This window comes from Eleutherodactylus coqui, chromosome 10, assembly GCF_035609145.1.
Source record: "Eleutherodactylus coqui strain aEleCoq1 chromosome 10, aEleCoq1.hap1, whole genome shotgun sequence".
Taxonomy (NCBI): Eukaryota; Metazoa; Chordata; class Amphibia; order Anura; family Eleutherodactylidae; genus Eleutherodactylus; species Eleutherodactylus coqui.
The window spans coordinates 118,710,351-118,737,614 of NC_089846.1; the positions used below are offsets into that span (position 1 = coordinate 118,710,351).

A 27,264-nucleotide genomic window follows, 5' to 3' on the forward strand; every position below is an offset into this window, starting at 1 on the left:
GAGCCCTAATCCAAGGGTCATTAGCCAATCCAGTGACATTTGGGTACAACCTCTTCATTAGTGGATTATTCCCTTGTAGGGTTCCCCCATTAATAAACTTGGCTACAATATTGTAATCTCACATTAATGAACGCATCACAAAACGAACAAGCAAAGCTATAGCGCTGTTATTTAGAGAACTCTACCATGACTATACTAAGTATTGTGAACTTTACAGGAGGCTCCTCACCGGTGCTAAAAGCAAAATGAGATCAGCATGGTCATTAAGGTACGATTGCCCGATGTATATGGGCCTGATGGCCGTCCCGGAGGCTGCTGCCCGACTATCCTTCCTCTGCTTTACACAGAAGTGATAGTCGTTCAAGTGACTGAAGGCGGAGCGGGGACTATACCGGCCGCCCACCTCCGTTCACAGTAAACAGGAGTCCCAACTTTCAGCAGCTCCTGTTTACACGGCCGACAGTCCGTTGGTCTTTAGTTCTGCGGAAAACCAAGCAACTCCGACATGTGTGCGATTTCTCCCTCAGCGCCCGGTCGGTGACCACGTACACATGGTACGATCATCACCCAAAATTTGCAGTATCCAGGGACATTTTGGGTGATAATCGACCCATACATAGTTACCAAACAGAACTTTTCTCATAAAAGATTGATTTTGTCTAGATCCCAAGATACAGCCTGTGGGATCATCCAGAGCTGTATTCACAATCCTGCTAGCTCAAGAGCTGAAGTTTCACAGCGTCCCTTGCTTTCCTAATATCTGCAGAGTTTACTATTGATTTACATTCTGTGGATTCAATGGAGACCATCCGCGTGGAGTCTGCGACAAAAGAGCATGCCGCAATTTTTCTTCTGCTTGCAGAATACGCAATTCGCATCTGCGAGTGTGAAGGAAAACTCAAAGGTTCATGCCTTTCAACGTCCATGTTTTGCCACGGATTCTGCAATTAGAATCCGTTCATGTGAGACCCCCCTAAAGGGAACCTAATTTACAGTGCTGACAGGCAAGGTGAGTGGCAGCCGGGCGCTGTATATTTTTTTTTATACTCACCCGCGTCCTGGTATGTATCATGGCTGCCGCTGAAATCGGCTGTACAAAAACCCGACTTCAGAATGCCGCTTATGTACTCTCCTATACAAATCTATGGAGGAACGTGCGCACAGGACTCTGAGGAGGGTCAGATTTTCTGCCGGCACACGGACTTCAGCAGCGGGCACAGCGGGATCCAGGGGCAGGGCAAGTACAAAACAATACAGCACCCAGCTCCCTGTCACCTGGCCTAACAGCACTAGATATTAGTTCATGCAGGTGGCAGGCACCCTTTAACGTGTACTGGAATACCAGTGTTAGGTAAAATGTTATAAACCTAAATTAGTATAAAGAGAATGATAACTTGATACACCTTCCTGCCCCGAAAGTTTCCAGATATGGGTTATCAAAAATTATGGTTCGCAGTGACCTTCGTAAAATTGAGTCCCTTTTACTTCTTGACACCATGACCTGATGGTTCTGAAAATTGAGATTTTTGTATACATTCTGGTAAATGAAGAAATGTGCAAAGTTTTGTAAGAAGCAGCGATGGTCAAGTGATACCTTATGGTCAAATTGTCCTGCAATGACCCAACTGTCTCACTGCAGCATAGAAGCTTAGATAAACTGATAGAGGTATGTCTCCGGCAGAATTGTGAATACAGCTCTGAACTATACTTGGATACTATATGTGTACAGTGAGTCTGGAACGTCTTCAGACCCTTGCACTTGTTTTTTTTACATTTTGTTATGTTGTTGCCTTGTACAAGTTAAAAACAAATTCATTCTTTTCCCATTATTTTGCATTCTACACCCTGTAAGGAAAAAGTGAGAACAGAATGGTAGAAATCTTAGTTTTTAATAAAAAGAAAAAAGGTACAAAAATTTTGCATTGAGGGTGATGAATGAGTGGAACAGGTTACCACGGGAGGTGGTGAGTACTCCTTCAATGGAAGTGCTGAAACAAAGGCTGGACAAATATCTGTCTGGGATGATTTAGTGAATCCTGCACTGAGCAGGGGGTTGGACCCGATGAGCCTGGAGGTCCCTTCCAACTCTACCATTCTATGATTAAGTATTCAGACCATTTAGTATGGCACTTGAAATGTAGCTCTGGTGGCCTCCCATTTCTCTTCATCATGATTGGAGTTCACTTGTGGCAAACTCAGTTAATTTGACATAACATTAGAAAACAAACCCCTGTCTATATAAGGGTCTCACAGCTCACAATGCATATCAGAGTGGAGGAGGAAAGAACTGCCTATAGAGCTCAGCGACAGTATTGTATGGAGGCACAGATCTGGATAAGGCGACAAAAAAAGTCTGTTGCACTGAAAGTCCCCAAGAGCACAGCGGCCTCCATAATTCTTAAATGGAAGAAGTTTGGGACAACAGGACTCTTCCTAGAGCTGCTGACCCACAAAAGTAATCGGGAAGTAGGGCCTTGGTAAGAGAGGCAATCAAGAACCCAGTGGTCCCTCTGATGAAACCAAGATTTAACTTTTTGGCCTCAATTCTGGAGCAAACCAGGCACTGCCCATCACCTTCCCAATACCATTCCTACAGTGAAGCTTGGTGGAGGCAGCATCATGCTGTGGGGTTGACCTTCAGTGGCTGGGAAAGAGACTGGTCAGGGTTAATGAAAAGCTGAATGGAGCAGAGATATAATGAAAACCTGATCCAGAGTGCAAGGGACCTCAGAATGGACAGAAGGTTCACCTTCTGACAAGACAATGACCCTAAGCACCCAGCCAAGACATAACAGGAGGGGCTAAGAAACAACTCTGTGAATGTCTTTGAGTGGCCTAGCCAGAACCCTGACTTGAACACAATCAAAGATTTCTGGAGAGACCTAAAAATGGCTGTCCACAGACGGCCCCCATCCAAGCTGACAGAGCTTAACAGGATCTGCAGAGAAGAATGCAGAAAATCCCCAAATCGATGTGTGCAAACCTGGTGGTATCATACCCAAGAAGACTGGAGGCTGTATTCACTACCAAGGGTGCTTCGACTAAGTACTGAGTACAGAGTGTGAATATTTAGGTAAATGCCAAAAAAACCCAAATATTTTTACCATTCTGTTCTCGCTTTGTCATTATGGGGTATAAAGTGCAGAATATTGTGGGGGAAACAGGAATTTGTTTTTAATTTGCACAAGGCCATAATATAACATTTAAAAAAAATTTAGGGGCTGAAAACTTTCCGGACCCACTGTAGTTAAGAGAGGAGCATATGCTTTAACAAGCAGAGAAGTTCCTTTCACATTAAAGGAATTGAGCATAAAACAACAAAAGTGAATATTTCTTATAATATTGTAAAGAATTAAGCCGGTCTTTCTATTGTAGCAGCCATAGAGGTAAGGTGGCTATACAACTACAACAGTGGTCGACCTAACACTCAGCCATTCGTCTTGGCCTCCCCCCACCTCCAGTAAACCCATGCAACCTCAGCTCGCCCAAGCATGCATGCATTCTTAGTAGAGAGAGGCAAGTAGAGAGAGGCAAGTAAGCCGCTTTCAGATACCTCAGGCTGTGGCTTATCTCCTCGGAGAACAAAGGATTGGACATGTTGAAATTCAAGATGGCAGATCCTTCCCCCCATTATCTGCCGTTGGTAGAAGGTCAGACATAACTCTACAAATTAGATGACCCATGATCATCCTGTTCAATCAGCTGATCAGTGGGGTCCCTGTGGACCCCAGCGATCAGATATTAATGGCCTATCATAAGGCTAGGCCATCAAGCTTTAAAAACTTGGATAATCCCTTTAAAAAGGTGCAGAAACACACTGCGGTCAAATTGTTTCTTTTGCCACAATTACTGTAAACATGTGAAAATATGCTGCAGTTTAGGGAATTTGCAGCAAAACTTCAGCATTTCTCAGTAACTGTGGCAAAAAAAACAGTTCCGCTACCACAAGGTGTTAATCCAAGTAGACTGGAGAATGCAAATGAAATACACAAAAAATATAGTATAATCCCATATTGTGACTGCAGTGAGTCACATGTGCTAATTAATTAATTTAATTAATTAACGGCATGCAGTTTTGCCCAGGAGAATGGAGCAGTTTTGCAAAGAAGTTTCTGACCGTATGAATTTTATAAATTTTTCTTTTTTTTTTTTTTACAGGTCACTAATAGGCTTTACGTGTAAAAAGAATGTTGCCAAAAACTGCAGCATTTTGCAGTAAAACCGCATTACAGCTGCACACCTGGGCTGTATTCATTGTCATATTGCAGTTTTTGTTGCAATTTTGCAAAAAAAAAAGGCACTGTGCAAACAATGATGTACCTGCAACGTGTGAATACAAGGCATGAAATGATTACTCATTAATAGAGATGAGCGAACGTACTCTTTTCGGGCGTTTTTGCACTCGAGCACCACTTTTTCCGAGTAACTGACTACTCGGACAAAAAGATTTGGGGGGCGGCGTGGTGGAGCAGGGGGGAGCTCTCCCCCCCCCCCCCCCCCCGAATCTTTTCATCCGAGTAGTCAGTTACTCGGAAAAAGCGGTGCTCGAGTGCAAAAACACCCGAACCGAGTACGTTCGCTCATCTCTACTCATTAACATGCTCGTTTGGAGGCGAGGAGCTGCCAGACACCCTTGACTTGACTAAAATCTAAGGGAGATGGCAGAAGCGGACAGGAAATCTCCAACCTGCGGGATCATTTTCTTCCCCTAATGTAAAGCAAGAGGGAACGCTCTGGCAGTCCACAAAGATCCTTCACTACAGCGGCCTTTCCACAGGCAATCTAAAGACTACAAACAAGCAAAAAGGAGATTGGAAACCCAATGAAAGGAGAAAATTAGAATTAAAATATAAATTAGAAAAAAAAAAGAACCCAGAGCTCCATCACATCTGACGCCTCTGGAGAAAGGGGGAGGAAAGAGTAACTGCCGTTTTTAAGAAACTATTGACATGTCAGAGCAACATGGCAAAAGTTTTGATCGGTGGGGTCCGGGCGCCGAGACCCGCGGATTGTTGAAATGATCATTCGTTGTCAGCAGCTGAGAAAAGCCAACAAGTAGCGATCACAGCCCGAGGGGCCCAGTAATACTCAGGAGAATGCTTTTTGCCCATTCATTTCAGCAATTAGTGGGGGGGGGTCTCAGCACGCAGACTCTACAGAGCAAAACTTTTGATATGGCGCTATGACGGGTCAAAAGTTTCCTAAAAGTGCCGTTACTCTTTAAAGTGACCCTTCTGAAGGGGTATCTTACCTGCACTTCATTTTCTATTGCTTGCCCTTCCATTCCACTGGATTGGTTCTTTGTTTTTGGGTGTCCATGGTGGCTGCTGCCATTTTCTAACTAATAGACACTGAACTGCTCTGTGGTTGGCCAGCGCTGTGAGCAGCAATGGCCAATCACAGAAAAGCTACAGTGCATTGGTAGTCATAACATTTCTAATACACTATGGATTCTCCGATAGTCTAAAGGCGGCAGGGATATCTTGGCTGCCTGAAAACAGAACAAGTGGAATAAAGGGCCAGGAAGAGAAAGTACAGATAAGATACCCCTTGTCCCTCCTATCCCCGTAGAGACATTTGACCCAAGGCTGGAGGGTGGCTTTAAGGCTATGTCCAGTTGAGGACCGAAACTCTTCAAAGTACAGTAAAAATGCTTGTGAATTGAGTTTTATAAAACTTCATTCGCACATCTTGCAGATTTTAGTGGAAGCGGTGAACTTCTAATTCTTCAGCAAGTCCTACAGGTCACTTCAAAGAGGGTTCCCATTTCAACATTTTTGTTATATCCACAGGATAAATGTCTGATCGATACAGGTTCCAGAAATGGGACCTGCACCTACGTGGAGAACAAGGGTCCCCCAACCCACCAGGTGGGGCAGCCACATACAGGCGAAGGACAACTAGACCCACAGTAAGGGTTAATTCACACGTGTTGCATCTGCCTTGGTGGACAAATCCAACATGAATCAACAAGACGATCTATGGCAGAAATTTAAAGCCAACACTCCGATTTCTATCCCAGATGTAAAGCGCCTATGCTAGCCAACCCACACAAGGATTAGCTCCAATTAGGGGCCAATCTATAGGTTTTCCATGGAGAATCCATAAGAGGTACAAATAAGTTTCTTCCTGTAGATGATTTTGTTTCCACTGAATGTAATATAATACCCCATTTACTTGCACTTGAAACGTTACTAGATTTCCAAACCCTTGTTCTCCACACAGATGAGGGTCTCATCAGACAATTCTAAGCATATCCTATGGATAGACCATATTCAATATCTGTTAAAGATCAATGACTTGTGTTCTCCAATGGAAGTGAATGGAAAAAGATGACCACAATCTGCCACCTCTGCCCCATTTACGTCATATGGATATTCCAAGTCGTGGCACGGTGCAATCAAGTAACACACAGAGGTGACGTCACTTCAGGAGGGTACTGACCGTAGTCGCCGTCTCGTTCACAACTATAGTAGAATCTATGAAACAAGACCTCCTCGTAGGCGATGAGTCAAACTACCACACTGACGACTTCTAGATGAGCGGTGTAGTTACGGGATGGATTGGACGAGGACAAATCTAAAGCCTAAAGACATGCACTACGATGATATAAAATATAGGGGTACAACTTGCCGCCTGCTCAGCCTCCGTTTCGGAATGATAGCCATTGTGCTCGTCCTGTATATCCTGTGTATGCACGAGGTGGGACAGAACAGAGGCAACAAGAGAGAAATACAGTAATCATGCAGACAACAGATAATAGGACAGGTCAGACTTATAAGACACAGTTAAGACATTAGCCATAAGTGCGCGCAAAGTGGAGAGTAGACATCCTCTTTGGCGTGTAAGTCACCACATGCAGAACAGGAGAAGGAAGGCTACGTAGGTTTTATTACCAATGACCAAGTGTTCATACAGCAAATACTCAACTACAAACCACTGCAGAGGGAGAATATGGCCTAGACCAACTCCATGGGTGCTTTGCTATTATTGTATCTTGACGCCACCAGGAATTCCTGGTGGAGTCAAGATTGACAGGGGGTGACGCCGCCTGAACGTGATTGGCTGCACAGCTTCTTCAGAAGCAGGTCCTGGAAAGGCACTAAAGATTTATTGAAAAGGGATAAAGTGTCCACCGGCCTTGCAGCCGCGTACCTACAGCTGCAAGTACGTTTCCCTGCGGCGCCCCAGGAGGCGGAACCCCCCTTAGTGTAGAAGCGCTGCTCGGCCTCGGGAGCAGGGAGGCCAAAGTGAACCTACTGTGCTTTCCTAGCAGAATGTGTATGGATTGGCAGCTGTGAGCAGGGGAGCGGGAATCACGGAGCACACATGCGGCCGCTGGCACGGAGCTGACAGCCGGAACGGAGGGCTGAGGTGGCGGCCGGGTGGGACGCATGGCTGAAATCCTGTGCGGGACTGTGTAGTCTGTGTAGATTTCTGCCGGCCGTGGAGGGTTAGCCTGAGGGTTACTGTTCTTCAAAGGCTTACATAATTACATGTAAATGCTAGCATGGTACAGCGTTAACATGGCAACATTTACAGGTAATAATGTAAGCCTATGAAGAACAGTAACCCTCAGGCTAACCCTCCACAGCCGGCAGAAATCTATCCACACGCTGGTAGGACCTTCCTGCCTTGCGCCTATCGGGAGCTAGGGGTGTGACAGGGGCATTCCTCCTGTCAAATCCCTAGCTTTCGGTGGCGTCAAGGTACAATAATACTGGGTGCTTTATGGCACAGCTGCTGGCATGGTATATAGTCATGGGCATCATCTACACCAAATCAGCAGGGTACTGTGCCATCACATCTAGTATGACTTTCGAATATAGGTCACCCACCAGTGTTGTGTGAACCAAACGAGTAGAACCCCATTTCAGATCAACCTTTGCTAAAAGCTTAGTTCGGGTTCATGGTAAACCAAACTTTTAGCTAAGTTATACCTGAAACTGGGTTTTCCTTGTCCTGGTTCACTCAACACTGGTCCTAAACACTGGTTTATAACACGGTTTAAAGAGACTCTGTCACCATAGCTTTGCACCACACGGTAGCGCCTGTCACACTTGTTGTAGTGATATGTCTGCTGTGTGGATCTGTGCAGCAGTTTTGGAGAAACTTGCATTTTATCAATTACAGCACATACATAAAAGGACTACTTAAAGTAGTCCTGCATATTCATGAGCTGCGAGATAGCGACACCCATCCCGCTGTGCATCTATAGAAAGCTGCCAATCATTGGCTGGGGCACAGGGTGGGTGTGGCTAGCCTGCAGCTTATACAGGACTAGTTCTGTGTCTGTTTACTAATAAAATGCAAGTTTCTTCAAAACTACTGCACAGATCCACACAAAAGACATATTACTGCGAATGGAGCCAGGCGGCTAGAATGATCCACGGCCGCTCCACCTAGTCATCTCATTGAAAAGTTACCCTAAGCAATAACCTGGGGGGTGTAAAGGGGTTGCGGTATAGGAAGCATCCAGAATACTTGAGTAAGTTCCTCTCTATAGGATGATCTAGCCCAGTGTTCCGAACTCCAGTCCTCAAGGCCCCCCAACAGGTCATGTTTTCAGGATTTCCTCAGTGTTGCACAGGTGATGTAATTATTGTCAGTGCCTCAGACATTGCCACAGGTGTTCTTACTATAGGATATCCTGAAAACCTGACCTGTTGACCGGCGTTCAGGACTGGAGTTGAGAAACACTGATCTACATTAGACATGTTAGGATATACTCACATGCAGAAAAGACCTGCAGCGAAAATTAAATCCACAGTACTTCGATTTATGCTACAGATTTTCACATGGGGGGTTCACCCCTTAAACGATGGGATGAGATCTACGGTACACCTAGGTAGGACATACCGACTGCGCAGCCAATGTGTTGCAGACTTTCCACTGTCCCATGTGGACGTACCATTAGGATATATCCATAGAGGATGTAAATGGTGTGCGATAATCCACAGCAGCAGCGGCGGCATAGAGGATGAGGTTATACTAAATCTTATCCACATCGAGAAAGAGAACCCGCACAATAAATTGAATTGCAGTGCAGGTTTCAAATCAGAAGAAAATTAATGAGCACTAGAGATGAGCGAGCGTACTCTGATAAGCACTACTCGCTCGAGTAATTGGCTTTATTCGAGTATCGCTGTGCTCATCCCTGAAGATTCGGGTGCCGGCACAGAGCGGGGAGCTGCAGGGGAGAGCGGGGAGGAACGGAGGTAAGATCTTTCTCTCCTTCTCTCCCGCCCGCTCTCCCCTGCTCCCCGCTGCGACTCACCTGTCAGCCGCAGCGGCACCCGAATCTTTAGCCCCGAGCACAGCGATACTCGGATAAAGCCAATTACTCGAGCGAGTAGTGCTTATCCGAGTACGCTCGCTCATCTCTAATGAGCACCAAAGTGCAAATGTAACATACGGATTTCGCAGTGGATGCGTTGTGGATTTTGCCGTGTGCAGCGGCGTACAGACTGTCCTTGGCAGTGGGAAGCTGCTGGACTCCGTGTTGCTGCTGCTCTGAGAGTATACCTCTGTAACAAAGTCTGACGGACGAGTCACAACTTTTTCCTTTAACTTTGTATGTAATTTGACAGCAAATCCACCTATGAAATTGGAGTCCTCCAGAAGTGGAGCGATTTCCCGTAATACACCCATGTCTGTCTTCATCGCTATCTACTGAACACATCTTACCAACGCATAACATCACTCAGCTTGCAGATGTTCCTCAAGGCTTTCCAACGATCGATAGTCCGAGTTTCTAAGGGCTGTGCATGAAACGATCGCTCAATGCCAACAAAACACAAGTAGCTTCCTTCGGTTTGCCGAAATGCTTGTATCGCACGTCATGCAAACTCGTGCGCTGAAGTTTCACGTGTGGAGTTCGTTTTAGACAAGACAGGATACAGAATGTAGATTCATCTCGGAATACATGACAAGGCACGCTCTTAGCGATAGACAAGCCATTACACGAAGCCAGACACACTACATGCATGCTATAGATGGGCAGAGCCATGCGGATCATTGATCGCACCGACAGCGAGGCGCAACCATCTGCATCATGCGCTTGCATTATCAAAGAAAACATCAGGCACCGAATTATAGAATGTATATCGTACTCACAGCAACATTTACCTGTAAGCAATCCCGATATTAGCAATGATGCAATGTACAAATACACATTCAATCATTACAGGGAGATTTTCCCATATAGGATAAACATAGGACTGCGGTATCTAGTACAAAACCTCATCATCTGCAGGAAAACATCACAGTGGGACAATAAGCAAGTAAGACATCAAGCAAGACAAAGAATAATGTCACTGAGTACTGACGAGTAACATTGTTTAGTATGGATCCTATCAACAGAACCCCAATGACATTGTAGCCTTGATCATCGATTTCCGTAACTACCATAGAAGTGCATGTGAGTTAGGCCAGCGTCACACAGGCGTATTTGCATGTGCAATACGCAGAGAATAGAACCCATTGATTTCAATAGGTTCGTTCATGTTTCTATATTTTGTGAGCGCATTTTGTTTGTCTTTCTGGGTATTTGTGCCCCAGAGGTCCCCATAGAAGTCAATGAGGGAGCACAAATTGGAGTGCAATCCGCAAGGAGATGTGTGAAACGCCACGTAATTCAGCTAGAAAAAGAACACATCTGGGACTTATTAGCCATTTCAAATCGGTGCGTGCCCTGCAGGTAGAAAAAGTACAGTAAAATACGCCGATACACACACAAAAAAGAGGTGCGTGCAATCGCGCTCGTATGAAGCTGGCCAAGGTTAGGGAAACCGTGTAGTGCAATTAGCTGGACTGTTTCCTTAGCCCTGGCATAGAGATGGGTATTCACATCTCAGGCATGACTAACGGAGATCCATTGAGGCTACGTTCACATATGCGTTTTTCTATTCAGTCACGTACGCAGCACGATTGTCGCCTAATTTCGCAGTTTCCGGCGAGCATTTGGTCGATAATCACCCCATGTGAAGGTACCTTATTTCTCAGATCATGGCTGATCACAACATGAAGACCCCCAATATATGATACTTCATGTCTCAGCTTCCTGGATCCTTGTTTGGCTGCAGACCAAGCGCTGGATAGAGACCAAGGCAGGAGATGAGGAAGGAAACTTTTTGTATGGGCTATGCATTTCAATGCCGGCACGCCATCTTCATCTGGCCTTTAGGATTTTTCCAATCTGGCATGTCAGTGAAACACAAGAGGTAAATGGAAGCCAAAAACGATCCCGTGGTTTCTTATGGAACCACACTTTGTGTATGAGACCTCAGTTGTGACTCCTGGTGTCTCCCTGCGCCGGACAGAAAAACGTTGCATGCAGGTTTCCATCCACTTATGGACGCAGAACTCGTGGACAATGTGGAACAACAATTTTCTGGCATAGTAAAAATACAAAACTTTTGCGCAAGGGCCACTTGTGCAAAGATTTTGCGACTTTTCAGCCTTTTGCGCCGGTCCCGCCACTTATTTGGAGAGTGGGTGGGCCTTGTCAGGAGGGGCGTGGGTGCCTAGGTCTGACAGATGTATAACGTATGCTACAAAGTGACGTAAAGGATTCCAGAATGTACGTCTGGTCGGGACCAAGCATACGTTTATGTGAAGCTGCAGAGAGGTTCGGCGGATGTGCCGAACGCATGCAGAATGTGCGCTGCGAGAAATCTTACTAAGCCCGGCCAGGAAGGGCATCAACAGGTCATCATTTCATTCCGACTGGCTGGACACAATTTAAAGACATTGGGGTTCACTGCAGTGAGTCTATAACCTATAGAATATAATCCATGCTTTTATATGTGCACACATATACGGATTTCTTACAGACGACTTCAAGCTGACAAGTTAGTCTGATGTAGAAAATCGGACAACGCACAATCATTCCCCGTCCTCCATTGGTGTGCAGCCGACTGTCTCCAGTAACAGATATATCAAGCTGTCGAGGATCCTTGCACACCAAAAAAAACAGGAACGCTTCCCTCAATTTTGTAGAACGCCAGTAGACCAGAAGAGTTCTACAATTACTCACCCATCACACGTCTGGGGGAGGGCCTGAAACCGGAAGAAGTCCATGGGGCTACTAAACTTTCAGCAGGGTTCATTTAAGGGTTTTCCCCCCACTATGGACTTTTATCACCTATCTACAGGACAAACGATAACCGTCTAATCGCTGGGATCCCCACGATCACTATAACAGGGGTTTTGATTGCTTGATCCTTTTCACCAAACAGACACAATGAGGAATGAAACTCCGGTGAAGTCTCTGCTGCAGCATTGAAGTCTATGGGACTGACCGAGACCACAGAGTACAGCACTCTGTTTCCGTCACCCCCATACACAATAAATAGAGTTGGCAGGGCGTAGGTTTGGTTGCAGCTCCAAAAGAACTCTTCCACAGCATAGTCCCCTGTTCAAGTGATCAGTGGGGACACCAGCGATCAGGTATTTATTACCTGTCCTGTGGATAGTTGTCAGAGCAGAGTGTGGCTACAAAGAACGTATCAGGCTCTGGAAGATGAAGCATGCATTACACAGACAGGCCACTGTCAGTGGGAATAGTGCAATACTTCATTCTCCCTGCGGGGGAGCTGTAGGGAAACTGAATACTTGCTGTTATGTTCTCCCATATTATTGTCATGGGACCGCCAATTGTCTAAAGTTGACATCCCCTTTAAATACAAATACTGCTGCTAAAAGAGAACTGGGCAGCTCCAGCAGACTACACTGGCTTCAGACCGGAAAAGAAAAACTGTTTAAAGGGGTATTCCCGTCTTGGGAATCCTTTTTCAGTGTGTTTGAAATGACAAAAGCCATGCCCTCACCCATAAGAGGTTTATTTCCAAAATGCTCCGTTCTCCAGATCCTGCAGATATTGATTCCTCTGCCCTCTGGTTGTTTACTGCTCATTGTCAGGAAAAACAGACCACCTCTTCTATGGAAAGAAATAGCAGAGCCCAATGATAGCTGGTAGCCGGGGCCCGACAGCTAGTGTGTATGCGCTTCTGAGAGCCTGCCCATCTGATTTAGATGAAAGTAGTAAGCAGGCGCCGGCCTCCTCTGCTCTTCTGCCATTTCTTTCCATAGAAGAGGCGGTCTGTTTCCATGGCAACAAGCAATAATTGGGAAATAAACATCTTCTGGTCGAGTGCATTGTTGTGCAATTTCTAACACAATGAAATTGAAATCCCGCCCCATTTCTGCTACATGTGAAGGCGCCCTAAAGGGACTTTCTGATATCAGAAAAACAATTCTGCTGGATGGGTAGGGTGCCATAAAATAAAGAAAAACCCATCCCCCACTCCGCTATTCTAACACTATTAATTCTTTTTCCGATATTAGAAATCTCCTTTTAGAGCGGTTTCACGTGTAGCATATTTTTCGCTGAGAAATTTGGTGCAAATTCGCAGATTTCACCCTTTCAATTAAATGGGAGAAGCCTGTTGCCGATCCGCATGAAAGTCGGCATCAAAGTTTGCACCAACTTTGCAGATGTGTTCTTTGTCGTGGATCTGGTCATGGATCTGCAGCAGAATCCACCATTTCAAATGAATTCTAACTGAAAGGGTGAAATGTGCTGCAGATCTGCACCCAAATTAGTATTATAATCTGCGGCAAATCAGCTATGTATGAATGCACCCTTAGGCCTCATGTCCACGGGCATAATTCATTTAGCAAATCAGCGCATGTCTCCCACGCGTGAAATCCGCAGATCAATTTTCCTATAGAGAATCATTGACCATCCGCGGTTAATTTAACAGCCACGAATGTGATTTATATAGATATGTGGATTTCACGCGCGGATGGGCCCCATTGATCTCTATGGGTGCGGGGGATCATTTGCAGAGGCACTGCGGATTTGACGGTTAAATTCAATTAGGAAGGTGGGGAAAAAGCTGGGAGGTGGGGTTGCATTTTTTTCTCTTTTTTAACGTTCGGATGATCTGCAGAGCATCTGCATACATCCGTGCGTGAAAAATCTACAATTCGCATTCTCCTGCAAGCGAAAAAAAAATACAATTTAAAGATCCTCCACTGCAGAAATCCGGGTCAAATATCCATGTGGGCTGTATTACGCCCTTGGACATGAGGCCTGAGGGTGGATTCAGACGAACGTATATCGACTAGGTTTTCACACAGAGCCGATATACGGTGTCCTCATCTGCGGGGGGGGGGGGGGGGCTAAATGCCGATAATTAGCCCCACCCCCATCCCGCCTCTCCCCATTGTAAATAGTGCAGAGGGGCGGAGAGGAGCCAGAGAGGGGGCGGGAGCTCAGAGCACTGCTCCTGGCTCTTCCAGGCTTCCCCCCTGCAGAGAGAGACGCCGTATACGGGCTGGGCGTGAAAACCGAGCCGATATACGTTCGTCTGAATCCACACTTAGGGAATGTTCATATGTAGCAAAGCCAAAATAAATTTTCCCAGTTGGAAATCTGCATCAAAATGTCGCAGATTTTGACATGAATCCACGGCAGACTTCTCATCCTTGCAGGTAGACCCACATCCAAAAAGAGGACCGGCTGATCACATCAAGGACCCTTGATTTCCTTCAATGAACACCCCAGCAGTTTGCTAACTTCACACTAATGTCCTAGAAGTTTACAATAATAGTAGAAAAAACAAGATAAAGACTACAAGTTGCAGTAATTCATTTGTACAAGAGCAATCAGCAGGACACGAGAAACCAGATTTTGGGTGAAAGTTCCAAAAAAAAAAAAAAGAAATTGTCTTTTTAGCAAGTTACACAGTAAAATACAAAGTATTGTTCATTGTCTAAAGTTCATCAGGGGGCAAAAAGCGATCATCAAATGTCTGTTCGACAACACGATAGACGGGCACAAGTGAACACAGAACAGGTGAGACTACGGAGCGGCCACACAGAGCACGAGTACTGGAAGCTGAAAACACGGAAATATAGGCAACGACGAGCATCAAAAATCTCCAAATGAAAGAGGTTAAACACAAACATACAGAATTACTCAGGGAGCCGGTCGGCCCTTTTTAGCTTAAATGTTCTGTAATCATTTTTGCGACAATTAGAGATTTTGAGACTCAAACAAAAAAAAAACAAAAAAAATGTGATTTTCAACAAGTGGCACAAAGTGGACACACAGGCGAGAGGCCGAACCGCTGGACACCAGATATAGCTTACCCTTATATCCGGCCTCTTGTAGACCTGTTAAAATGCATAAGAATGTCAAGACAAGGTACCTGTTAGTAGCGGTCATATACAGTGACAAGAGGGCGGAGCTGGATGTAAAGTTACCATGTTGGAACGGCTTCTTTATTTCCAGTGGGAACACTATAGAAATGCATGATAAAGTTCCCGATTTGCAAATTCACATCATGATTAGAGATGAGCGAGCACGCTCGGATAAGGCAGTTACTCGAGTGAGCCTCGCTCTTCTCAAGTAACTGCATTCTTGTCCGAGTGTGCTCGGGGGCGCAGCGGCAGGGGATAGCGGGGGAGAGAGTGAGAGAGATCTCCCTCTCTTTTTCCGGATTTGGTATGGATTTTGGCAGAGAGGAAGTAAACTTTAGACCGTTGAAGAGAAGCCAAGGTCACACGTCCAGGAATCTCTACAAGCAGCTGATGTGTGTCCCCAGCAATACTGAGGAAGAGACATTATTGCCTCGAAACACGTCACGAAGAATACACCTGGAAGTCGGGCTAATATTCCTGTGTATGTTATGCTTTCTTGGATACAATATCAGGTCACGCCTAAAGGTACCTATACATGGGGGCGACCACTGCCTGAATAATCGCTAAAAACCGCAAATTTGGGCGATAGTCGTCTGGTGTACACTTGGCCACCAAAAGTGAGAAGCTGCTTACTTGTCGGGAGTCACTTGTTTTTTCGGTCACCTGAAATCCAAGGAACCGTTAACCCCTGTAATCAGGCAGTCGTTCATCTATGAATGACTGCCTGTGTGCAGCAAATGGAGGCGGGTGGTCGAAAGTGATGTCTGACCAGCTCCGCCTAGATTCTCTGGACTGCCGCTCCTATGTAAAAGTACAAGAGCGATAAACCGGGGGACGGCTATCGGCACTTATGCGCCCGACAGTCGTCACGATAAAGGTACCTTTACACCCCTGCATTTTTTTTCACTATGTCGGTTCTATTGTTGATCCGTCTACCCTTGTGGGTGTGGGGGCCACCTGCGTAGGTGGCCCCTGAATTCTCCTATGCAAACTAGCTATAGCATTAAAATGACTATTTTTGTAACACCTCTGGAAGTTCCAGTTTCATAACACCCGTTTGTCCCATTTGGGGACGTTCCACTCCTCTTTTCCATTTTATCACTACCTAGCAAAAGTAATTCTGCCCGGTTTCAGATGAACAATTCGCGGTCTCTCCTTAGACTTTCTCTTAGGAGTCTTAAGGCTTCAGAAGACATTAACGAACTGCATTCCGATCGCCTCTTACCAGGAATGAATAAAGTTACATTTCATTGCGCAGTCCTACCATGAGAAATCCCCCCAATGATATAAGACGCAACACCCCCTCGCGACACTCACCCTGTAATCTCGAGAAACATTTTCAGGGGGCACAGAACCAGAGATCTGGCTGGATATTGTGGCTGCAATCAGCTGCTTGCACCATTCCACGTGGGATCCAGTAGGACTGCAAAAAAAGAGCACAAACACCGCAAATAAGCCTACGGGTTATTATTCAGCAGCATTTCACCCCGGCATCAAGGCAGGAGAACCAGTAAGGTTACTGTGTAATAAGGGGGGTGGTACTTTGGATGGTGAAAATAGTGCTGCAGGCTGCGCTACTACTACTGACGGCTGGAGAGAAACCCAAACGCTGATGTCAACAGAACCAACAACAAGGTAGAACACCATTGTATGTTATCCCATTATTCTGTACGGCAGTCGTGACGCTTGTACTTCTGTGACTTGACATGTCTCCAGACCTTATATAAGAGCCATTGGAGATTCAGGGGCTAAAAGAATTTTAGGCCCCAAAATTAAATACATATGCAACTAATATCACAAGACTAACTGCATACAGCACCTCACATTCCTCTCCTCTTTCCGATTCCTCCTTATCGGCTTCTAAAAGCTAATAGTTGTAACTGCTAGACCAGAATACAAAACCGTACCTACTATAATACCGCCCCCCCATCCTATGTACAAGACCATACCTACTATAATACCGCCCCCCCATCCTATGTACAAGACCATACCTACTATAATACCGCCCCCCCATCTTATGTACAAGACAATACCTACTATATTACAGCCCCCTCCTATGTACAAGACCATACCCACCATAATACCGCCCCCCATCCTATGTACAAGACCATACCTATTATGATACCACGCCCATCCTATGTACAAAACCATACCTACTATACCACCACCCCCCCATCCTATGTACAAGACCATACCTACTATAATACCACCCTCCTCCTATGTACAAGACCATACCTACTATAATACCACCCTCCTCCTATGTACAAGACCATACCTACTATAATACCGCCCCCCATCCTATGTACAAGACCATACCTACTATAATACCACTCCCATCCTATGTACAAGACCATACCTACTATAATACCGCCCCCCATCCTATGTACAAGACCATACCTACTATAATACCGCCCCCCCATCCTATGTACAAGACCATACCTACTATAATACCGCCCCCCCATCCTATGTACGAGACCATACCTACTATAATACCGCCCCCCCATCCTATGTACAAGACCATACCTACTATAATACCGCCCCCCCATCCTATGTACAAGACCATACCTACTATAATACCGCCCCCCATCCTATGTACAAGACCATACCTACTATAATACCGCTCCCCATCCTATGCACAAGACCATACCTACTATAATACCGCTCCCATCCTATGTACAAGACCATACCTACTATAATACCACCCCCCATCCTATGTACAAGACCATACCTACTATAATACCTCCCCACATCCTATGTACAAGACCATACCTACTATAATACCGCCCGACATCCTATGTACAAGACCATACCTACTATACCGCCCCCCATCCTATGTACAAGACCATACCTACTATAATACCGCCCCCATCCTATGTACAAGACCATACCTACTATACCGCCCCCCCATCCTATGTACAAGACCATACCTACTATATTACAGCCCCCTCCTATGTACAAGACCATACCCACTATAATACCGCCCCCCATCCTATGTACAAGACCATACCTACTATAATACCACCCCCCATCCTATGTACAAGACCATACCTACTATAATACCACCCCCCAGCCTATGTACAAGACCATACCTACTATAATACCGCCTCCCCATCCTATGTACAAGACCATACCTACTATAATACCGCCCCCCATCCTATGTACAAGACCATACCTACTATAATACCGCCCCCCCATCCTATGTACAAGACCATACCTACTATAATACCGCCTCCCCATCCTATGTACAAGACCATACCTACTATAATACCGCCTCCCCATCCTATGTACAAGACCATACCTACTATAATACTGCCCCCCATCCTATGTACAAGACCATACCTACTATAATACCGCCCCCCCATCCTATGTACAAGACCATACCTACTATAATACCGCCCCCCTCCTATGTACAAGACCATACCTACTATAATACCGCCTCCCCATCCTATGTACAAGACCATACCTACTATAATACCGCCCCCCTCCTATGTAGTAGGCCTTACCTACTACAAAACCGCCCCCCTGATCCGAAGATGGTGGTGGAGGGCTTAAATGTGACTACACAAGATCATGAACCTTGAGCATTTTGTAATATTCTGGCTCAAAACTAAAATTCCATTTTAACAGAAACGATTCTCGAATCCATAAACTCTGCGACCTTTCAATTAATCTCCATTTATTATCTAATCTATACAGAACAACATTTTCCTCGTGTGGGTTTGAAGAACTCTTGCCAAACCTCCTCGGTGCGCTCGGCCCGGCTCTAAGAGCGAACGGAAAAACTCTTTAGTACGGATGACATTTCATGGAAGAGACTTCAAGCTTTCAGCCTTAAAACGGCGATTGCCTGGTGACCGCTGCTCCGAAAACTTAAAAAGTTGGAATAGAAACTTTTCTTGTCAGAAGCAATCAGAACCATCCTAGCGGAGAGGGGGAAAGAAATAGCTCATGTGCAGAGGAGTCCATCTCACTGAACATGACCTTTAGAGGAAGGAAAGGAAGAAATGATACTGGAAAAGGAGAAACGCGATGCGGGGGTGAGGCAACGGCGAGATCCACCTTCACAACTAATTTCCTTTTATTGTCCCATTCTATCTGAAATGAAAACAATGAATCAACTTCGCAAATAGTTTGGACTAAAATCCATGCCCCGTGCAGCTTGAGCCTACGGCCGCACTCCTATCTGCCCAGCACTGCTTTTTTAAAGGGCCAGTACAGTGATTTTTTTTTAATTTATTATATAGCTGGCCCGCCAGTATACATAAGTCGGCTCGTGTTACGTTGGGTAGTTAGTTCTTTCTGTCTGAAACTCCCGACCTCTTTCTCCTCTGATGGTCATGTGACCTCAGTTCTGACCAGCTCAGATCTACTTGGGGTTATGTATTGATTTTCTGATCGGTTTCTCAGTTTGTGTGATGTGGTTACATGGACCCTACCACTTAAACTGCCTATACAGGCTCTATTGTCACAGTTACTGATGATGATCACACAGCTTTAATAGAGGAGATCACAGCTCACCTTCCTGACTTATGAGCTGTAGTTTATTTAGGTGAAGATAATAATTAAACTGTCCACCCTACAGGTAAGAATGGTATAGCCTCAAGCTAATGATGTGCTGATGCATCATGGGTTTGATTGGAAGTAAAAGTTAAAAAAAATTTTTTTAAAAATCTTACTCTCAAGATAATGCAGGATAAGTATCAGACAGGGTGCTTCACTGCATGGAAGTGGTTGGAGTAAAACTAAAAAAAATAAATCTAGTTATCTGTACAGGGCCAACTTATTCCGCAGCGCTTTCAGGTAATTTATTTTTGTCCGTTCCCTTCACGGACGCAGCGCAGCCAAAAATCGCATGAACGAGAGGCAGACGTGACTAAGTCACGGCTGCAACTCCCGTTCGGATGGCTGAGGCAAAGGCGCATAAACGACGCAGCCTCGGAATACCGCTGGCCGGGTGAGTGGGAGGACGGGGGGGGGGGGGGGGGGGGGCATCATTGCTGCCTTCCAATAGGTGGCGCTGTAGAGGGACTGCTCCATCTCCCTTATTTGCATATTACCCAGAGGAGCATGGATGGCCTGAAGGCCCATTTAGACACAACGATTATCATTCAAAAGCCGTCTTTTGAGCGATAATCGTGTCTAACTGCACTCACATGGTGCAGTTTTTGTTCTCCCGACGCTCATCGTTGTCTTTCAGCGTGCTAAATGGGCCTTTATAAGCCACCTCACGTACCCCCTGTGGAGATTTGCAAATACACAGTGAGCACACGTATCATGCGTGTATTCACGACATATTTCCCCTGTTCTATTCACTTCCATGGCCTATTTCAGTGTGTAATATGCAGCACAATAGGACACGCTGCGTATTTTTTGAAAGTAGCATGACCAATATGCAGATATGTGAATAACCCCATTTACATCCCTGCGTATTAAAGTGGTTCTCCCGCGCCGAAATGGTTTTTGTTTTTTTTTCAATAGGCCCCCCGTTCGGTGCGAGACAAACCCAAGGGATGGGTTTAAAAAAAAAAAAAGGTTTAGTACTTACCCGAATCCCCGCGCTGCGGCGACTTCTTACTTACCTTACCAAGATGGCCGCCGGGATCTTCACCCACGATGCACCGCGGGTCTTCTCCCATGGTGCACCGTGGGCTCTGTGCGGTCCATTGCCGATTCCAGCCTCCTGATTGGCTGGAATCGGCACACGTGACGGGGCGGAGCTACGAGGACCAGCTCTCCGGCACGAGCGGCCCCATTCAACACGGAGAAGACCGGACTGCGCAAGCGCGTCTAATCGGGCGATTAAACGCTGAAATTAGACGGATCCATGGCGACGAGGATGCTAGCAACGGAGCAGGTAAGTGAATAACTTCTGTATGGCTCATATTTAATGCACGATGTACATTACAAAGTGCATTAATATGGCCATACAGAAGTGTATAACCCCACTTGCTGCCGCGGGACAACCCCTTTAAGAGCGTAATAAACTGTGTGTAATACGCTGCATATTTACACATAATCTTATACAAAACTATACACTGTGATGCAAAATTGCATGAAGGCGCCAATGAGTGTAAACTGCAGGTCGGCATTTCTCCAATGCGGCTGGTGTGTTTGGTCAGACGGTGGGTGTGGAGGGTCGCAGGGCTTTTGGATTTTAGAATTTACGTTCTGCATTTGAAATAACGCACGCAGATCTCCTCCGCTGTCATTTTGCCAATCTGTGCATTTTTTCTGCTCTTCCAAATAAAAGTAAAATAAAAATAAATAACAGCTGTAGGAGAACCTTGGAGCCCCTCTAACAAAGTAGCGAGTGAATAGTATAAAGGACACCAAACGCAGATCTGTATCCTTCCCCATCCCCCCGCTATTCACTGGCTGCACACAATAGAGGGGACTGGCCCTCTCATGCCCCAGCATGGTGCCAACGGGCCGCTTGCAGGCGGGCAGCGAGCATTGTATAAGGATGCAAATGACAGCTTAGGCCTCGATGTCCATTATACTAGTCACCTGTTACTTTATGTCACGGGCTCTGCCGAGGCGGCAGCCTCCAACTTGATTGTGCAGCTTGTGACTGCAGGCGCTCCAAGTACGCTTACTAGTTTTTATATTTTATACTCTTTTTTCCCGCTTTTTTTGTGTGACTGTCGTAGGCAGACCAGCTCTGAGCTGCTGTCACATCAGCGTTGGGAAGGGGGGGTTGCGATATCCCACTCCGTGTTATGACTGAACCAAGCAGACTCCACTGACTTTAATGGGGTCCAATCGGCTGTCTACCATTTTACCAGAAGAAAAGTCGAATGGAGGTTCCAGTACGCGTCAAGGCAGCCTTGGGGCTTATTCACACAAACGCATTTACACAGTGCATTTTGCGCAAGCAAAATCTACCAGCGCAAAATGCAGTGAATGGAACCCATTGATTTCAATGGGGTAATTCAAAAGAGCGTATTTTGGTCGCACAAAAAATGTAGAATGTTCTATTTTTTTTGCATGTTGCGCAGAAACATATTAAACTACTTTAACAAAATTGCCCCTTGAAATCAAAAGAAGTAGGTTTGCGGGTTTTTTTGCACGCGCAAATATGCACAACATATGCAAAAAATACAGTACAACACACACACGTACCAAACCACGGTCACGGTGCAAATACACGTACATCCGTGTGCAGCTGACCTTAGGATGCCTGTCCACGGGCGTTATTACATTGCGTTTCCCGCGGCGATAATGCGGCCGCGGGGAATGCAGTGCGTGCTTTCCATAGCCCCTCTGTCCATGAACGGAGAATCATAGTGATTCTTCGCTCGCGGACGGCAAATCGCGGCATGCTGCGAATCGCCGTGATTCTCCGCAAAGAGCCTATCTGTCAGATAGGCTCACCGCGGAGATCCGTCCTCTGGCTCCTGCTCCTCAGCGGCGGCTCCCGCGGCGGAGATCTGAAACGCCCATGGACACGGGGCCTTAAACACATGTATACAGTATGTAAGGCTGCTTCCACATCCGCGTTGGAACCTCCACAGCAGATTTGCTACAGATGTTTTCAGCCATGTGTGAACACACAAATAGTACCGCAGGCAGCGGGAATGGATTGCAAGGCACAAAATACGGCGCAGGACAAAAAAGGGTTAACGGGTTTTCCAGGGAAATACCACTGATGACATATCTTCAGATAGCTGATTGGCCGGGGTCTACTGCTTGTTACTCCGATCGATCAGCTGATCTGGCGCCTGCCGTCAGCAGTACGGAGTAGAAGCTGCTTCTCCCACACCTGTGGAGCTGTCGGCACTTGTAACCACAGGATGGGGTCTCATTAAAATCAAACCGCACCTGCAGTTACAGCGTTGGACACCAGAGGGTCAGAGCAGTGCCGGACCCCAGAGGGTCAGAGCAGTGCCGGACCCCAGAGGGTCAGAGCAGTGCCGGACCCCAGAGGGTCAGAGCAGTGCCGGACCCCAGAGGGTCAGAGCAGTGCCGGACCCCAGAGGGTCAGAGCAGTGCCGGACCCCAGAGGGTCAGAGCAGTGCCGGACCCCAGAGGGTCAGAGCAGTGCCGGACCCCAGAGGGTCAGAGCAGTGCCGGACCCCAGAGGGTCAGAGCAGTGCCGGACCCCAGAGGGTCAGAGCAGTGCCGGACCCCAGCTGATATCAGTAGGATTTCCCGTGAAGACCCCTTTAGGGTATATTCACATGGGACAGAAATGCTGCGGAATTTCTGAATTGGAGAATTCCACATCCAAAACAAAGTGAAAATCCGCAATATTGGTGCAGATTGTGACTCGAAATCAACTGGTTATCCGCAGCCGATGCAGCGCTCCCCTCACCTGACAATGCTTGCGCTGTCCAGGCATGCCGACACTAGACAGCCTCTAGTGAGCGCCGAGCCGCTGGTCAGGTGATCAGTGCCAGTGCTTTTCTACAAAGCATACAGTTACATACAAAGCACATTGCGAATGCTAGCAGAAAGCATCAACATAAATGGATCGCAGACTACAACACACAAACTGGATCTTCTATATGCAGGAAGGACAATGCAGATGAAATATCCCATCCAATTATCCAGTTGTGATGACCCGATTACAAGTTCTCTGAAAATCCTCATGTTGTACCCCGATACACCCCGTAGCACAATTACCCCCAATGGGATCTGAACACAATCCATGGGGAAAGTAACTTCCCATTCCCGAGCCAAGTGATGAGATGGTCTACAGTCAAGGACTCTGACCTGTTCTACCTTGTGAGCCTTGAGACATAAAACATGCAGAAACAAGAAGGCATGCCTGGAAGGGTAAGTCCACGTGGCGGATTTGCTGTGGACTTTCCGTGTGGACTGAGATTTTAACCCTTTTCAATCCAATTTGTATCCTGGTTTTCCTAGGGGGCTTACTCCTTTTCTGCCATTATACAATGGTGCCATCTGCTGGCTAAAGCCAGTACTGCATGGGGTGACACGGATAGGATCCGACAGTAGAGTGGCTGGCAATATACAGTAAGAGAACCCCGACAGATGTCTTCCAACATCGGAGCTGTACAGCCTTAAATCATAATGTCTTTAGACGTCAGACAGTGGATTGGAAAGGGTGAAAAACCTTGTCAACCCGCTGCGGAAAACATCCTCAGTGCGCCAATTCTAGTAGCAGATGATTCCACCGCTTCAAAGGAGCGGATGAATTCCACACCTAATTCCTGGTTAAAATCCGTTTTTTGATGTGGATCTTGCTCGCTGCGGATCTACTATGGAATGCTTGCTGCGGACACTCAGGAGCAAATCCACCCCGCGTGGACGTACTCCAAGGCGAACATCCCACAGGCGAGCGCACCATCCCAGCAGGATACCGCGCTCCCCGAGATGTGGAATCCCAGAGGAAATGAGGTGTTTTCATGTCACTTCGGGGAAGTAGCGATCAGGCGCAGCGGAGGATCGCGGAGTGTCTTGCATCGTGTGCGCCTAGTGCGATGCTGCCGCCGCGAACGGGCGATGCGAGAGCACGCAGAGAGATAGGACACGCTGCGACGTTTCCTGCACAGCATCGCTCCGCGGTTCCATGCGTGAAGACATCGCTCACGTGTATGACCCCATTCAAAACACGGAACGTTTTACCGCTGTGCGAAGCTGCGATCGCCGCGATCGTGATTACGCCTGCCTGTCCGTGACGGCGTACCTCACACATGCTGGCACACACCGGCTTTTTTCTTTTGTTTCCTGCGAACATGCGTATAAGCGCCGCACCTATGCAATGTGACCGTGCGTACAGCGGTTTCACGCGCACCCATAGAGGACAACAGGGCTCCGTCGTGCGTCATACGCGGTAAAATAGGACGGACTGCGTTGTTTACTTGCGTAATATATGCAATGTATACACGCAAGTGTGAGTGGATCAACGAAAATCACGCACTTCCTCTGACTCCACCCACCGCGTATACAGCGTAATACGTAGTGGAATTATAGAGCTCGTGGAAGAGAAAATCAGCGCCAAATCCCAAGTGTTGTGGATTTTGGCGCGGATTATCTGCGGATTGACAGGTAATCCACAGCATGCGCAAAAAGTATAGGAAAAACGCACAGGCGCACGCAAAAGCACAACGCCCATTGCGCATACGCCTGTGTGAATCCACGTACGGCTTTACACAGGACAACCGCCGTACAGCACATTGGGCAGACTAGCGATATCTGCCCCGTGTAAACGCGCAGCCCGACCGGGCACGGAGCGAGAAATCACTCGGTACTCCAGTTTTCGTGTGGTCCCGCTGCACACATTCCGCAAGATTTCCGTCTGGTGGGACCCCAGCATTACGGACACTTTTTCATGCTTCCTCCAATCCAATTGGTTGACTGAAAGACTGATATATCAGTGGGGGTCCGACTGCGGGGGTCTGACTTCCCCATCCGCCTCACGTCTGGGTCGCAGTGAATGGCGCACGGGTTACGCTTACGCCAGCCGCCACTGCATTCATTCCAATGGGGCTGACGGTAATAGTCCAGCACTGAGCACTCCGCTATCTCCGGAAGTCCGATTGGGAATGCATGGAGCGCCACTACACAAGCGCGCCCGCCGCGCCATTTACTGACGTTACTGCGGGTGAGGGAAGCAGGACCCCCGTCCTTGGGATGGCTGCGGGGCCCAGCGGTCGTACCCACTGATCCATCACTTTTCATCCATCCAGTAAAATGGGTTTTAAAAAAAGTCCCCTAACCAGAGTCGCCCTTTTCGGAGCGCGGTCAGACGGACGTCCGCGAAACGCACACGTTGTACTGCAAAAAACACATCAAGGCGGAAAAAGCGTTTAACGCCCCGCGGGCTGCAGTGGATTTCACGGACCGCGCACATTACATTCAAGGACACGCGTGATTTTGCAGCATTAATTTTAAAAAAAACGTATGGAAACGTCTCCTTTTCCTTCACGCTGCAGTCAGCGGCGCGGCCGGATGCACATCGCCGCAAAAGGGTTAAAAAAAAAGGTGAACTTTAAAACTTTATTAAGTAAAAAGTTTACTGTGAAAAACAAACTTTTTCATGTTAAAAAAAAAAACAACAAACAATCATTTGAGCCGTATCGGGCGCACGCGGTCTAAACACGTAAACGCACGCTTATAAATACACGCGTTTCACGCATTTTTTCATGGCCGTTTTTTGCATAAGTGAAACTACGTAAAAGTGCGGCCGGTAACTCCGTGAATAAATGGCGCGGCTACAAATACAACTGGTCGTTTGTGGCTTTTGCAGCTGCTGCCTGACGCCACTGGATGTGACATCTCCCCCGCTGGCCCGCAGAGCTGACACTCTAGCACCACCCCCCCGCTGGCCCGCAGAGCTGACACTCTACCGCCTCCCCAGTACCTGTCCAGGGTCTCCACGCTGGCCTGCCGGGAGCCGGGTAATGACGGCGGCGCTGCCGGTCTGGGGGGCTTCCTAGCAGCTGATGCTCCGGCACCTCCTCCCCCGGCACTGCCGCCCTCCAGCCCCGGCACTTTCTCCATGGCCCTTCCCTTCCTCCCCCGGATGCTCGGGATACAGCTGAGCCGCTTATCGCGCAGGAAGGGCCGGATTGGAGGCCTCGTTTCCTGCCGGCTTCCTGCTGTGATGGAGGGGAAGATTCACTCTGACGTCCCCGCTGTCATCCTGCGAGGACCAGCATGCACCGCGGCGGCAGCCAACAACCCACAATACACTGCGGCGCAGAGCGTCTGAGCGACTCTTCACCGAACACCCACAATGCAGTGCGGCGCCACGGGGACAACTAGAGCCCGGCAGTGCATTCACCTATGGAGCGTTAGGGCAGGACTCAGGGGCAGACAGGAAATCTGTCTGGAAGAAAGTGTTACCCATAGCAACCAATCACAGCGCGACTTTCATTTTACCTCAGAAGAGTAAGAAATGAAAGCTGCGCTCTGATTGGTTGCTAGGGGCAACACTTTTTTCAGACAGTTTTCATAAATGGCTCTTGAAGATCTTGGGCACTAATAGAAACCAGTAACAGGCACCCACCTAGCACCCACCTCACAAGCTGAACACAATGGAAAGAGGGCAACTGTAGCAAATGTTTCTGACGAGCCACACCTCTT

At 47.1% G+C, this 27,264-nt stretch overlaps 1 protein-coding gene across 2 annotated transcripts in view; it reads right to left on the bottom strand.

Annotated features, from left to right (window-relative positions):
• Positions 1 to 26,850, bottom strand: part of MTMR1 (myotubularin related protein 1) — an 80,892-nt gene extending 54,042 nt beyond the window's left edge. The window contains exons 1-3 of one of the 2 annotated variants that reach the window (XM_066581781.1): positions 26,540 to 26,850; positions 16,528 to 16,633; positions 15,160 to 15,183 (exon numbers count right to left, since the gene is read on the bottom strand). In XM_066581781.1, coding sequence (XP_066437878.1) covers positions 15,160 to 15,183; positions 16,528 to 16,633; positions 26,540 to 26,679 — 270 coding nt within the window. In that variant the 5' untranslated portion in view covers positions 26,680 to 26,850. The remainder of the gene's footprint in view (positions 1 to 15,159; positions 15,184 to 16,527; positions 16,634 to 26,539) is intronic. The other variant, XM_066581783.1, reaches the window with a different exon arrangement.
• Between the last annotated feature and the right edge of the window lie 414 nt (positions 26,851 to 27,264).